General features: G+C 43.5%; 1 protein-coding gene across 10 annotated transcripts in view; it reads right to left on the bottom strand.

Annotated features, from left to right (window-relative positions):
• Positions 1–16,716, bottom strand: part of LOC134528383 (RNA-binding protein fusilli) — a 326,528-nt gene that overhangs the window by 111,009 nt on the left and 198,803 nt on the right. For all 10 annotated transcript variants that reach the window (XM_063361967.1, XM_063361964.1, XM_063361968.1 and 7 more), the window contains one exon: positions 734–959. In XM_063361967.1, the coding sequence (XP_063218037.1) occupies positions 734–959 (226 nt within the window). The remainder of the gene's footprint in view (positions 1–733; positions 960–16,716) is intronic.

Here is a 16,716-nt window from a genome sequence, read left to right on the forward strand (position 1 = left end):
GTATTTAAGTGTTTTGCATTCCGTAATTTACTAAAGAAGATTATTTTCTGTTCTGGATATAACATGTTCTGCAGATGATGGGGTTATGTACGTTAATCTGGGAGCTAGCTCGTGTGGACGAGTGTTTCGGGAGATCGCCTGTGCCGCGGGCAGCGGCCTAGTCCCGCCCTGGACCTCTCGCGGGACTCCCCGGGTCTCCGCCCATTTGCAGCGTGAAAACATTTTAAAATATCCTTTTTAATGAAACGACGGAGATTCTCATTCATGCCTTTGAATATATATACTGTATAGAAGTCGCGAGTGGATAGGATTTACTCTACGTTTTTCAGGAGCGTATGATGAGCAGCTTGGGAACTTCACCGCTGCAGTGCGCTGCCGTAACGCCCTGTATCGTCTTAGTTGTTATTTACATGTTAGAGCGCAGCACTGTCGCCCGCTGTCATTCCCCGCACCCCCCACCTATCATTCACTGCAGCTCAAGGTCGTTCAACGGGAGAGGGAAGGGGTGTTTGAAGAGTTCGACACTTGTCCGCCAGGGACCACCACGAGTCGATGCCCTAGAGATGGTGGCGATTGCGGCGGTGAATTAACCAACTACCTCAAAACCGTGATAGAAATTTTAACCTGGGCTGGCGACTTCTATACAGTATATATATTCAAAGTTCATGCCCACCAACCATCGCCACCACTTCCGCAACGTTTCGGCGGAGAAGCGAGCGGGGAAAAAGGATACACGAGACCATGTCGCCCACGGAGCTGACGGGCTCGGTGGCGCCGTAGAAGGCCTGGAACTCCTTGCGCAGGTCGTTGAAGACGGCGTAGTAGGTGGGCAGCTCCATGCCCTTGGAGCAGGCCTCGGGGTGCAGGCACTGCCTCAGGGGCAGCTGGCCGTCCGTCACGAACCTCAGCGAGTGCGGCGACGGCCCGATGTGGAAGGTGCTGCGCGCGTACTGCTCGAACTGCAACAAGCGCCGCCTCCTCAGCCGCCGTCCTCCTCCCCACTCACGCAGCAAACAAACACCGTTTCAAACTAATATATATACATGATACCAAACACGTACACATCATTTAACGTATGATTCTTTAAAAATAATGTCGAGCGTCGTACATATAATGATGAAAAAAAAAAATTGGTTTGTCTGTGAAGTCGGTTTACGGACGATGGTTTAACGCGACAACGTCGTAACAAAACATTGATGAAATGATTGCATACTTTTTATGAATAAAATTGAATCATTTTTTTTATTTTAATAATAAAAGAATAAATACTTGAAATTATACTAGTAATCAGAATTTTTAAAATGCAAGAATAATTAACCTTTATTGCCGAAAATGTTGTTTTGATAAGCAATGAAAACCACATTAACTTTTCACTTCACTTTATAAACAGTCGAGTGGAAGAGAGATAGATGCGGCGCAAGCGTACAATGAGAGTAACGGGACACAGCGTAACGGAACAATGTGCGTAACGGGACACATTTTCGTGCGTGCAGCCGGCGTTCATCGATTTATTAGACGTTGTCACGTCAAAAAATTTAAAACAAAAATGATTTCCAGTTCAAGTAGCTTGGCATCCGGGTTGTAGCCGTGTCCTTGGCGAATAAATTCACCGACGTTCCGGTCGACATTGTAGTCGCCATCATCAGGGGAGCAGTTACCTATTTTACCCAGTAGGTTAAACTGCTCCCTGATGATGGCGACTGCAATGTCGACCGAAACGTCGGTGATATTATTCGCCACGGACACGGCTACAACCCAGAAGCAAAGCTACTTCAGACAATGTACGTGAAAGCCTGCGAACATTATTACATCCACTTCACTCCAAATGGGGTAGTTCATGCAAAATCACATGTAAATACAGCAACCAAAAAATAAATATTTAAATAAAATTATAAGAAAATAAATACTAAATTTGATCAATATTCAAGAAAAAGGGATAAAACCTTTTTGTTAAATTTATAGTACAAATATGAAAATAAAGAAATGTATAAGCAACATTTTGGCAAATTTTCATTGATAAAGAATGTAACTTTTTTAATGTTGCCCCCATCTTACCCTATAGGTATTGAATTTATAGATTCCAGGGCTGTCCAAACGTAAACCGAAGCCAGCATATCGCGGGATTACTGGAAAAAAAATTAAGTGATCAACCGAAATAAGTACCTACCTACAGATGTAGTGTTCTGCTACCAATAATGATACAAAGCTGTACTTGCAAAATTTGTTATTGTCCATTACGCCTGCAAGGAATATGACCTGTACTTCCAGACTTTTCACAGGCACTGAAACCGTTCTCTTTTCCTTCGATACTACCAAACATTAAATTTCAAGAAACTGGACCTGGATTTAAAAAATTCATTACTTCAGTACCACGTGCAATTAAATCCGTTCTTATTTATCGTAAAACCTTAAAATAGTATCTACAACATTCGTCCAAATTAATTTTTCGTGCGAATAAATTAAAAGATTTAAAAAAAAAAAAAAAAAAGATTTGGACAAAAAATTCGTACCTCCTTACGAAAAGTATTAAATCCTATCAGATTGTTTGTAAACCTTAAAAATATTATCAAAAACTTTTTATACAACCAATTATTGCTGCAAAGGGCGGTATTAAACAGGGTTTAAAAAACAAAAAGAAATTCTAATCCGTTGTTAGGTAAACTATCGAATCTATAACAATTAATTGTAAATCTTCTAAAAATTATCTAAAACTTTGGTATGAAAATTGTTTCGACAAGAATTTAATGAAAATGAGTAAATATACATACTTCCCATAAGTATTAAACTTCAATATTTTTGCTTCCAATAAATTGATACATACCACTTGTGATCAATAGAACTACTGGTCTGATTTGAAACATAGGTGTGAACATAGTTATAAATAAAAATTTGAAAGACATGAAAGTATTAAAAAAAAAATTTTTAATTGTAAACGAAAGAAAATTACTTTTTATTCCAGACTGCGATTTTATGTTAATTACTTGAAAGTAAACTGACAGTAACTATACTTATTTCAGTCCCCATACTTCAAATAAAACATATCATAAACCCGGCCAATAAGTTTTATCAGAAATCAGATAACTACATCTGATGTGTTTGACGGTGCACATATTTTTTGAAGAAAACTGTACGTTCGTCAAGGCGGAGGTAGCGATAGCAACTATCTCACTTTATTTTCACAATGCAGATAGCTTCACGTGGCGATGATAACGGCGAACGCACAAAGTCCAAAATAGTAAACAACGTAACACGTTCACGCTGTCGTCGCTGAGGTTTCTCCGGCTGTTCCGCAAGGGGCGCGCGTGTTGGGGCTCAACTTTCCACTCTTCCGAGGCCCAGCCTGTTGTTCTCAAGTGTCCGGCCGTTCGCTCGCTCCTGCGGTCGCCAGATAACATCTCCCCCGCAGTCAAAAACATTTAGAAATAGCTAACCTACTTCAGACATAACTACATACGTACTTATGTCTCTCGGGCAAAACACGCTTACGTTGCCATGGGGAGGGGGAGGGGGAGAGAGAGAGAGAGAGAGAGAGAGAGAGAGAGAGAAAAAAAGGAAGCGTCAATGAAATCAATCACACAGTATGTATAATTCTTGAACACCTGGTGAAGTCGCGAGCCTTGAAAAATCAAGATTACGCCATCAGAAACCTGAGCTGGTATTGGTGGAAATGTCGGTAAGGCCGGCTGGGCGCTGGAAGCGCGCACCGGTGTCGCCCTTATTCGAGGCAGGACGAGCGGCTGGAGGCACCCCTGCCCTCGGCGCGAGAGATCCTGGGGTCGAGTCCCGGATACGTCACGGCCGCCAACTTGTATCCGTGTTATACGAGTGAAAAAAAAATTTCAGTTCGAAAGGATTTCTGGAAACATAAACCCCCACATTTTCCTGTAAATATTTTCTTTTTTTCTCCATTACCAATATAGAGAGACTGGAAATATTCGCGATTTCAATGACCTCTAGGATAGACTTCAAGATGCTCTATGTACTAGGACAAATTGCACCTGCTCATTGGATAGTGACTCGTGACACGTGTCACCTGGGATGCTTGTAATTTGATACTTCTTTTGTTGAAGGTTTTTCACTGGCCTAGAGTCCTTCATGTAAACGGGGGTCCATTCACTGACTCAGAATGAAGGTGAACGAGTTTGGAGTCTAGCCTACCGCGAAATGAATCCGCGAATTTTTCCGGTCTCTGCCAATATAGATTTACATGAATTTAGATAGGTTGATATAAACTTTGTTCCTATCAGCTGGTAGAGGGTGGCATGGGTCCTACTCAACTTGTCACTGCCAATAAAACTGCAACAACTACAAGCCCGACCTTCAAGGTGAATGACGTCTTTTGAACTATTTCTGTTCTTGATCCGGCTAGATTCGTGGTAAAGACTCAACATATTGGTTGCGAGATTTGAAAAAAAAAAATTGGTTGTCTGTAAAGTCGGTTTACGAACGATAGTTTAACGTGACAACGTCATAACAAAACATTGATGAAATGATTGCATACTTTTATGAATAAAATTGAATCATTTTTATTAAATTATCACTATTTTGTATGGATACAAAGAAGGAGTGAAATGAAATCTACAATTTAATTGATAAATTTACTTTTATTTGCACTCATTAATTCAAATATGTGTATTACTTTAACGAAGAGATTATTTTAACTATAACTTTTATACATGTTTGCAATTTAACTTCTTCCAATCTGTGTTATTCTGTTATGGATAGGACGATGATAGGAAAAGTAGGAAACGAATGGGAGTGTTTCAAGTTTAATGTGCCTCGAAAAAGTCAAATCGATGGTTGTTCCAATCGAGTAGAAGAGAGATAGATGCGGCGCAAGCGTACAATGAGCGTAACGGGATACTTCGTAACGGGACAATTTGCGTAACGGGACACGTATTCGTGCGTGCAGACGTCGTTCATCGATTTATTAGAAGTTGTCACGTCAAAAAAAAAACTAAAAGATGACACACATTTAAAACTTGGCAGGAGGTTCAATTTATGAAGAATTTAATATATGAATTACTAATTTAATTTTAGTATTCTACCGAAAAAATACCGGACGGACTTTATGAGTATTTCAATCCACGCGTGCCGTCCAACGGCAGAAGACAGTTCTCCGGGGTCGGCGTCCACGCCGGAACAAAAAATACTAAAGAGCGCCGACACTTCGAAGACAGCACAACTCAAGTCCATGCGCCTTCGTGTAAGAACTGAGACATACCCCCCCCCCCCCCCTTTTTCAAACATTGTCCCTCACAGAGCCTGTACAGTAGCCTGGGGCTACCCTGGTCCACCAATCTGCTCTTCTCGAAAAGCCACGACCTCCTTCCTGCAACCAAATGTCACGTTTGTGGACAGAGTTTGATTGTCTTTTCTTTGAATTTTCATTTGTGACATTCACATGCATGGTTTCCTTAAAATATTAATCTTTTTTTAAAAAATCTTATAATATAGTTTTAAAATTTATTATTCACCAGCAGGACTTTTCAAGTCAATGGACAGTAACTAATCCCGCCGCTGCCCCTTAAGAAGTTCGCCGTTCTGGTCCAGCTACGCTGCAGAGTTTTGAATAGGTCTACTGGACATTTCACATTAACTAAGTATACCCATACCCTACTACGTTTACAAGGGGACGCACCACAACGCCGAAATGCCAAATCGAAAACAACGCCGACAGCTAGAAAACTGCTGTGTTGTACCACAACGCCGAATTACCACAACGCCGAAAAATGTCATTGCAGGACTGCCACAAAGGTTAGGTTAGGTAAGGTAAGGTAAGGTAAGGTAAGGTAAGGTAAGGTAAGGTAAGGTAAGGTAAGGTAAGGTAAGGTAAGGTAAGGTAAGGTAAGGTAAGGTAAGGTAAGGTAATGTAAGGTAAGGTTAGCCTAGGTTAGGTTAGGTTGTGGTACATTTTTCGGCGTTACTGTATTTCGGTAACTCGACGTTGTTCTGTGCCCGCTTACAATCGCCGACTACACTGCCATCTATGATACTACTAATGAAGTAACGTGATCGAAAGTGCGTGACGGTAGAATGTATTGAAAAAAATCGACTCTACGGGTGTTTTTAAGCTCGAACGGAGGCCCTAGATAACTATCAGTCTCGCATTATTAATAATAAACACCTCAAGTCTTGTTTATTGCCGGATGCTCGATACAATTTCAGAACGCTGAAAGGGCGATCAGATGGTAACCAATACCGTAAAAACCACACATTTAACATAGAGTAAATTATAAATTATGCTTTTTTATACCAGGGCTCTTGTTGTCTCTTGCTGTCTCTTGCTGTCTCTTGCTGTCTCTTGCTGTCTCTTGCTGTCTCTTGCTGTCTCTTGCTGTCTCTTGCTGTCTCTTGCTGTCTCTTGCTGTCTCTTGCTGTCTCTTGCTGTCTCTTGCTGTCTCTTGCTGTCTCTTGCTGTCTCTTGCTGTCTCTTGCTGTCTCTTGTTGGCTCTTGCTGTCTCTTGTTGGCTCTTGCTGTGTCTTGCTGTGTCTTGCTGTCTCTTGCTGTGGCTTTCTGTCTCTTGTTGGCTCTTGCTGGGTCTGCCCGTCTTTTCGAGCAGGGGTAGTCCGCTATATACCCAAACAGTGTTTAGAAAACAGTGCTCGAAGAGACGGGCAGAGACAGCAAGAGACAGCAAGAGACAGCAAGAGCCAACAAGAGACAGCAAGAGCCAACAAGAGACAGCAAGAGCCAACAAGAGACAGCAAGAGCCAACAAGAGCCAACAAGTACCAGCAAGAGCCAACAAGTACCAGCAAGAGCCAACAAGAGACAGCAAGAGCCAGCAAGAGCCAGCAAGAGACAGCAAGAGCCAGGAAGAGACAGCAAGAGACAGCAAGAGACAGGAAGAGACAGGAAGAGACAGGAAGAGACAGCAAGAGACAGCAAGAGACAGGAAGAGCAGAGCCTCCCACCCGCGCGGGCTGCGAGGGGGCGAGGCTGGAGGCTGCGGCCGATGACCTGCCCACGAGGTTGTTCCCCGCGCCGGTCAGCTGGAGGGGAGCGCAGGTAGAAGAGAGGGGGGGGATACTGGAACGGAATGTCGAATCACGGGTAATTTATAAACATAACCGCCGCCTGATGAACACGGCGGCCGCAGCCTCGCCTCGGGAGGAACGCCAGGTGAAGCGTACTTCAGCTACATCCGCGGTCGGTCGTAGCTGGTTCACTGTGAAAACGTGAAAACGTCTTGCGCCTTTACGTCAGTGCTGTTTAGACACAAAACCAAACAAGACTGTAGTTTTTTTCTATACAGACGTGAACCGTTTCACAATAATTGCTATTCGAAACTAGAACACGAAAAGTAACAAACAGGCAAAAAAAAAACACTCTTCCTATAGAAACCACCTTTCACAGTACGTTTACGTGACTCTTGTATGTTTTTTTTTTGTGTGCGTGTGTTTTTTTGGTTTTGTGTGCGTGTGTTTTTGTTATTTTGGTGTGCGCGAGCGTGTGTGTCGGTATTTTGAATAGATCATACACAATAGACATACACACAAGATTTACAGCAGCCCACAACACCTGTTTTACCCAACACCAACACTCTAGAAACTACTACTCACGACGTTCTCATTCACTAGGCCTACTCATTAGGGAAATAACGCTACTCCATGGAAGCGACCCCGAGTTCGAGTCCCGGCGCGCAGTTCTCCGGACCGTGGTACACTGGAGGAGCTATGCAAGAAAGCTTTAAGTATTGCTTCAGACAAGACTACAAAAATACCACTCGAGCTGGAAAAACGGGAACACTGAAAAGTTTCATTTATACAATTGTATATATTTTTTTTTTACTACGATACTGTTTCTACTTGGGTAATTACATTAACAAAAAAATCGTTTGTTTCCGCAATAGCTCTCAGTAATATATTAAATAGTTTAGGGTTTATATGATTGTAGGTGATTTCGACACTAATTTGAGCATCAGTTAGTTAAAACGTAATAAAATTTTCTTAACTAAGTTTGAGCGCGAGGAAAATTTAAACAAAATATTAGTTATGTAATTTAATCTCAGAACGAGTATGGATGATATATTTCAAAGTGGTGTCCAACTTCAATCGCAGGTCACGTCTGCGCGTAGTTCCAGCCTCTGGCCCCTGGAGGCCGCGGTGGGAGGACAGGCAGGCCCGATACGGCGCCCGGGGTTGACAGTCTGCGCACGCGCGGGCCCCCGCGGGCCCCAGGTCAGTCCCCCCGAGGGGCCCCTGCTCGGGTCCGGCGCGCCAGGGGCACCGCCATCCAGGGAGGACCCCGCAGCGCTCTCCAGCCATCGACGGGATTCATCTTTTCAAACTGTGTTCGGGTTTATAAGTCTCGTTCTGCAGCGAGGTCATCTGCGAAGACACGCGACCGGGACCGGAACCTGGTCCCCTGGAGAGAGAGAGAGAGAGAGAGAAAGAGAGAGAGAAGGATAGAGAGAAAAAGAGAAAGAGATAAAGAGAGAAAGAGAGAGAAAGAGAGAAAGAGAAAGAGAGAGAAAGAAAGAGAGAGAAAGAGAGAGAAAGAGAGAAAGAAAGAGAGAAAGAGAGTACAGTGTCCTGCCGCTGCGCCATCTCTCCGCTGGAGTGGAAACACGTTCTCAGCGTGTTTATATGAGCTTCTCTCTGTCCTGGGGCCGCTCCCTGTTCGCCCTCCGAGGTCTCGGCCCGATGCCGTGCAATCGCACCGAGCTCTCTGCCTGCTTGACTGGGCCCGGGAGGCCCGAGGTTCACTGGCCCGAACAGTTCCGAAGTTCGCCGAAGTTAGCCGCTCACTCGTGCAACTTTGGTAGCACGGAAAAGGTGTCCGTTCGTCTTGGCGCTTGCGTCCCTGGTCAAATATTCCAGATACTACAAATATAATTCAAAGCGGACCACGAGTCCAAGTGCCCAACCCCCGCATGGTAGACTCTTTTCTACTCTGTCCAACACTTCATCCAGACCATCCTGTCTCCTGTAAATTCCTACACGTAATGCATGCCAATTTGCATCCCGCATGAATGCGCCCAGGGTTTTCCCTGTATCTATGCAGGTTTTACCTGGACCCAACCTATCTCTAGTTATAGTATAGATTTAAGAGTGAGGGGAGTTAGTCATGGCACCAATCGTTGCCATGGCTGGCCAACCCCCTCCTAGCACATGATGCATGCGACCCTCTCCCTGCATGGCTAATCCCAGCATGACTAGGCGTATAGGCTTCGGCCTGAGACGCACCTAGGTACCTCCCTAACCCGGACCCCTCCAAAATACACTTAGTTTTAGTTAGGTTAGAAAAATTTAATTAATCAGTGGCGTTCACACGATTTCACAGTATTTTTACTGTAGCTAACCTAACTTATCCACAAAATTAAAACAACTTTTAACGTAACTAATCTAACCGACATTCTCACGATATCACAAATTTGTAACATTCACAACAAACCTAAAAACTCGTTAAAATGGCTAACTACTAATATTTTGGATTTTGATTTTGATTTTTAGAAAAGTGATATATTTCAGAATTACCAATGTTTCAACCAATCAACCTAAGTGGCGCTATCACTGCCCTGCTTCTGTAAGCTAGGCCTCCGGTACTACTTTCATCACTAAATAACACCTGCCTCCAAAACTCCGGTGGCATTGTACTGTACTGTCTTGAAAAATAAAGCCGCCTCTTTTTCTAGTTTTCTCTGCTTCTAAAAGGGCTTCTTCAGGCTTATGCGTCCCTGCAAGTGCAGCTGTAAATAACATCCGTTTTATTTGTCAATGCTGATGTTATTCCCCGTAGCAGCTTCTGCACCAGATCGAAGCGCAGGACCAGAACATGAGGATTTTGCTGCACCGACAGCATAATACCTATCTTCTCGTTTTGTCAGCTACCGTGGTCGTCAGCTTCTTGGTTTGTTAATCACATACGAACTAGTTTTAAATCTCCGGATAGCACTAGCTACCGATGTTCGCGGTATTAATATAGTTTCAGCAATCCAAAGTTGTGATTTTCCGTTCCGTATGCAGTTAGATAATGCGTCCCCTTTCAACAACATTTCATTCTCTCGTCTCGCTCTTCCTACCCTGCAGGTGGCTGTTTGCTCGCAGATCCTCAAGTTAACACCGTATCGGTGCGTCACATGATTCAACACAGTCAACGAAATCAACAATTAACATGTCCACATTTCAAAAGCAGTTTAACCGACTAAATGTATGAAACACAAGAGTAAATATAATGATATAATATATTTATCTATATCCCGTCTCAGTCTAGCTCGTGAACGAACCCCATGTACATATTTTCAGTAACTGAATCAAACGTACGGCCGATGATCACTAGAATGTTTGGTCTAAAACAGTTATCGGACGGTCATCTAATCGCAAGTCACGTTGTTTACGTTAATAAAAGCCTAAAATGCTGGTGCCGACATTGTTAGACCCGACGCGGGTAACCGCACGAAGAGAAGCCTAAGATGTACATCAAGTTCTGTCCCTGCCCGAAGCCCGAACACGCCCGAATATTCACATTCGGCCAACCTCGGAATTTGTTTTATTTTTGCGCAGGAAAAATAAATTCAAATATTAAAAGTGGTCGGTTAGGTTAGCTACATTGAAACACTTTAAAACACTATGGACGGTTAGTTAGGTTAGTATAGTAGTTACATTAAAATAAACAGAGACATATATATAAACCCGAGGTTGGCCGAAGGTGGATTGTTCGGGCGTGTTCGGGCAGGAACAGAGCTTGATGTACATCTTAGGCTACCTACCACCGCTACTCGTGACCTTACGGGCGATGTTGTTCGTGACGCGGCAACTTCCCCTGCTTCGTGGAAGAGGGCGCTGCAGATCCACCAGCCATCTTCGCGGCTGCCGCGCTAAGTGGACGGCAAATGTTTGCCTCTCTCCTCCCCATCACCCCTCCAGCACCACCGCCATCATGCCGCGCGTCGGCGAAGACGAGCAGGCGTATCGCGAACCAGCATGCGGCGTGTGTCTCGTGACGAGAAGCCTAAGATGTACATCAAGCTCTGTCCCTGCCCGAACACGGCCGAATATTCATCTTCGGCCAACCTCGGGATTTGTTTCATTTTTGCGCAGGAAAAATTAATTCAAATATTAAAAGTGGTCGGTTAGTTAGCTACATTAAAACACTTGAAAACACTATGGACGGTTAGTTAGGTCAGTATAGATACATTAAAATAGAGAAATATAAATATCTATAAATAAACCCGAGGTTGGCCGAAAGTGAATATTCGAGCGTGTTCGGGCAGGGACAGAACTTGATGTGCATCTTAGGCTTCCCGTCTCGTGACAGTCCGCGAGGCCTTTAGTTCGCGGTAGACACCAGTGACGACAACTCCCAAGCAAGAACCGAACAAGTTCATGCGTGCGCTGAATAAACTACTGACCGTTGTGTTCCTTTAATTGAATTAAATATTCATTTGTAATAAGTATATTTTATTTTCTGGTTTCAAAAATTTTAAAATTTTCGCCGATTTGTTTCAAAAATTATTTAAAATAAAGATGCACTGCAAAATTCTTTTAATTTTTCCAGACGTGTGCATATCCGTAGCAAGCATGAAATCATATATTGACAAAATACAGCCAACAGTTTCTAACCTTAAATATTTTTTTTACATTAAACTTCAGTTTTAATATATTTTCTACACCACTGACATTAGCATCCTAAAAGTATTTTTTTTTTTACTGGAAGTAATAATGCACATATAAGTCACAAATAATCATCCTATGATTCATGTCCTATCTCATCCTACCCAGTTGATAGTTAGCTACTGAATCCCATATATTTAATTAACTCGAATTTAACATTGGCTGACCGTTGACTGCTGGGTTGAGCTGTTGGCAAAAATAATTGTTAACATATTGGACCCCGTAAAAAACTCAATTACGTTAACATAAAATCGTACCACTGAATGTTCATAATGTAGTCAATCGTCAGAATTTAATCACTTGATTGTGGTAATCTCCACGGCCCTCGTTGCCTGCCGAGTCTCATCACAGAACGAGTGTTCGTGCAGTGTGACCGCTCCCGGCTCACAGCGCGGCGGTCAGGTGACCAGCTCGCGCGCCAGTGACCGCGAGTCTTGCTGCACGACGGGCACTCAGCGCGTGTTCGCAACACAAACAGTCCTCGCCGACATCCACGAGGGCGGACAGTGGCCGACACGGGATTCACTTCTGGGAGGGGCGTGCAGATCTTGACTACCCCCTCCCCAATAAAGCCAAGGGAACGAGACAATATCTACCTACATAATAATCACAGAGTCTAGACGTTAGATCCAGTCCAAGTTAGTTATAGCTAGGGGCAGGTACTTTTCGCGAAAAAAATCTCAACACCTATTAGACTGCAACAAGGTATATCCGCATCAGAGATTTCTTCCTTGTGATTGGCGGCCGTCTGCGAGAGAGGTCGTTGCTTTGTTTGACCGAGCCACTCAGGACGCGTTTGCTTCCGCACTGACGTGCTGTGATTGGCGTTGTGACAGTAGACGTGTGCCTGAAAGAAACCGACCCAAACACGGAACACAGACGATACTACAGTGTTTGAACTTTCAGCTGGTCTCAGAATCTTTTCGCGAAATATACAAGGCCCTAGTTATAGCTATACATCAGCCTTTCATAAGTATTTAACATAAAAATTTCCCAAAATTTACAACAAATTATGCCGTACGCGTTCTTAACTTTTTTTTTGCTTGTTTTTAAGGAACGGGAGTAGGGGGGCTCTAATCACAATCTCCGTCCTGGGCGAAGGAGAGTTTAACTCGTCCCTGACGACAGTGTTCGCAGACCGTGCAGACCAGGGGTCGCGCCTGTACCGTCCAGCTCACGAGTTCTCTCAAGAGGCCTGTACAGTCAGGGAGCAACTCCCGAGCTGATTGAGGGCGTGCTTTTTTTTTTTTTTTTGTGGGAGCTGGGCAGGACAAGCTGGAGGGTTGGAGACGTGGATTGGTCATCAGGGCCGAGCGTCACTTCGAACTGTGAGGTGCAGTGCATGGGGAATGCCCTCCGCCCCTCCGGCAATCCTGCCTGGTCCGGTCTGTCCGCCGCGCAAGATAGCGGGCTGTTCCGTACCCCCTCTCTCTGTCCTCGAGTCTCGTAGTGTCGTGTTACCTTCGAGGTACAATCGTTTGCTGTACGTCAGTACTGTGCGTTACCCACCACCCTCACCATTCTCTCTCCTGAAGCTATCAGAGTCACCTGGTTCAACACCAGGTCTGGTTGTTCACATCAGACACAACTATTGGCTGGAGTGATTTTTTGACGTGACGTCTAATAAATCGATGAACGCCGGCTGCACGCACAAAAGTGTCCCGTTACGCTCATTATACGCTTGCGCCGCATCTATCTCTCTTCCACTCGATTGGAACAACCATCGATTTTACTTTTTCGAGGCACATTAAACTTGAAACCTTGATTACCATTCGTTTCCTACTTTTCCTATCATCGTCATATCCTTAACAGAATAACACAGATAGGAAGAAGTTAAATAGCAAACATGTATAAAAGTTATAGTTAAAGTAATCTCTTCGTTAAAGTAATAAACATATTTGAATTAATGAGTGCAAATAAAAGTAAATTTATCAATTAAATTGTAGATTTCATTTCACTCATTCTTTGTATCCATACAAAATAGTGATAATTCAATAAAAATGATTCAATTTTATTCATAAAAGTATGCAATCTTTTCATCAATGTTTTGTTATAACGCTGTCACGTTAAACTATCGTCCGTAAACAGACTTTACAGACAACTCATTTTTTTTTAAATGTGTATACATCTTAGCTCTCGGTTAACGGCAATGGGTAGGAAGTAATCTCTCGAAAATAGAACGGAAGCCGATGAACGGAAAGGTTTCACAAAAACGGCGGACCCACCATGTAACAGCATGAGACTATATATAGTTAACTTTCGTAAATATTGTGGGGACATTTCAAAACGCGTGCGTGCCAAATGAATCTTCATGATAAAACACTTAGGTATTTTAACTCAGGGAATAACTAAGCAGCACAATTGTCAGGCATGCATTACACTCCACAACTTGAAAAAAAAATTAGTTGTTTGTAAAGTCGGTTTACGGACGATAGTTTAACGTGACGTCATAACAAAACATTGATGAAATGATTGCATACTTTTATGAATAAAATTGAATATTTTTTATTGAATTATCACTATTTTGTATGGATAGAAAGAAGGAGTGAAAAAAATTTACGATTTAATTGATAAATTTACTTTTATTTGCACTAATTAATTTAAAAAAAATATGTTTATTACTTTAACGAAGAGATTATTTTAACTATAACTTTTATACATGTTTAATATTTAATTTCTTTCAATCTGTGTTATTCTGTTAAGGATAGGACGATGATAGGAAAAGTAGGAAACGAATGGGAGTGTTTCAAGTTTGTACCTCGAAAAAGTCAAATCGATGGTTGTTCCAATCGAGTGGGAGAGAGAAAGATGCGGCGCCAGCGTACGATGAGCATAACGGGACACAGCGTAACGGGACAATCTGCGTAACGGGACACTTTTTTCGTGCGTGCAACCGGCGTTCATCGATTTATTAGACGTTGTCACGTCAAAAAGCCACACGCAAGCAGATATCGAGTTAACTGACGTGCCCCTGTGTGACGAAGCCCGCAAATGGCCGCTGCACGCCGGCGACTTGTTTCCACAGCGTGTTGACCGCACTTAGCTCCCCCCCCCGGGCGACACTCGCGCGGGCAAACACGAGGCCTCGCGCCCTGCGCTCTGGTCGCTGACCTCGCTGACCTCGGTGCGCGGCGCCCGACGAGGCCGCAGTGGTGGCCGCCGGCTCTTCCAGCATATCATGGACCCTGCTCCGTATTTTTATTTTAATGTTATCTATATGATTTAGTTTGTTTATTAAACTAAAATTTACCATCCAAAGCTCACAACTATTTACTACCTCTAGCTTGTGATTCGTTATAACAGGCATACTGTTATGCATTGGGATTATGGGGTTTGTCAAAAAATTTAAAGGTGTAATGAACAAATAATAACTTCAATAAGTTCACATTTTAACGAAGTTCACATTCAATTGAGCACTTTCAGGAGCCTTGATGAAGTTCTACTTCCCGTACATTGTGCGTTCATGCATCTCACTAGGAACTAACATTGTCATGAACTGAGATGTTTTTCACTCACGCGTGCATTACAAACATGAGACCAACACGAATTCTAATTGTTTCTGTACCTGTAAGTTGCCTGAATGAGTGCCCGCTAATTGAAAAGTTTTAATTCCGAGAAGGGGCTAAGTAATGGAAAACGGTTATCTGGAACCGTTTCCCACTTTGACCGCATGCGTACCTAACATGCATGTGATATGCCCGCAAAAGACAGATGGGGAATTAGTTTCCCGAACACATTAGTTTCCACACAACACGGCAATCCGGCAAGTTAGTCCGACACAATCTGAATATCGAAACGTCATTAACGAATCCCATACAACGAAATACTTTCTCGACATCCAAGCACGTTCGCGACTGCGTTTGTAATCGTTACAGTAAAAGGAACACGTTCGAAAACCAAACTGTTCCGTTATGCGAAATATTTTTTCACGCGGATGATTACCAAGACGCTGCAAAATGGTGTAGCTAAGTTCCCAGTGAGATACGTCTCAAAGGAAAGCTATAGAGGGAGAGATATAGGGTGAGCTGTTGTTCCAACATGCGCGTGGGAGATGAGAACAATTAAAAAATAACGGTGAATCACGAGGAAGATTTTTAAAATACTCATCACGGAACCAACCGGGCCGGCGAGGCAATGAATGAGATTCACCCGAGCATCGTGACTCGGGAAGAGGTGGTTAGAACATACATGCCCAAACAAGGCGTGCCCGGGAACTGCTCCCAGGGCAATACCACACAGCGCGTGTGCGGTGGAGAAGGGGGGGGGGGGGGGCGGTCAAACACAAACTGCAAACTCGCCTCTGCGGTCAGCCACCTCCGCGGACAGCAGGAAGCGCACTGACAAACCACGCAGCTGCCCGGGACCGATCACGACTGTGCCTCGGCACTAAAGGCCCCGGAAGGAGAATCCACATGCTTGTGCCAAAACACACAAATGGTTGGCCGATTTGCACACGACTTCATTCAAACACAAACCAATTTTATCATTTCTACACCGGCGTATTATTTTTCATTCGATCACGCCGTTCGTCCAAGTAGTCCCGTGTTCAACCTCCCATTAAGGCTGTCCGCCACCAGCACACTGCTTGCGGCAACACCTCCATCCCCGCAGCTACTTGGGCAGGAGATGTCCACCTATAGGGCTCTAGATGCTGCAACACTTCTTCAAGCCTATCGAGAGCTCATTTTAACCTATCAGAGAATACAAGAGCAAAATAATTATTCCCAAAAACCCATCTCCATTTTACATTCATGCAGTTTATAATAAACACCGCAAATTTAATTAACACGAAGGTACGAGTGTATAATAACTCAAAAAGTAGATCAACATTTCGAATCAAATTACTTTATTTGTTAATACTGCATAACCTGTACAAAACTGCAGTGAACTACATTAGTATCTATAGATACGTATTCGCCAGATAAGTTCTAAAGAATCACGAAAAAGACACTGTGGGATAAACCCAGAAGCTTCGGTTCAAATTAGCCTATCTATTCTGCGAGTACAGGATGCGCAATGTTTTCAAAAATGGCCAGCGACTATTTTCTAGTGGTCACGCACGAGGGCTCGCCACACACATGTGCGTTCAAGTCTCCCG

Source organism: Bacillus rossius, chromosome 1 (assembly GCF_032445375.1).
Source record: "Bacillus rossius redtenbacheri isolate Brsri chromosome 1, Brsri_v3, whole genome shotgun sequence".
Classification (NCBI taxonomy): Eukaryota; Metazoa; Arthropoda; class Insecta; order Phasmatodea; family Bacillidae; genus Bacillus; species Bacillus rossius.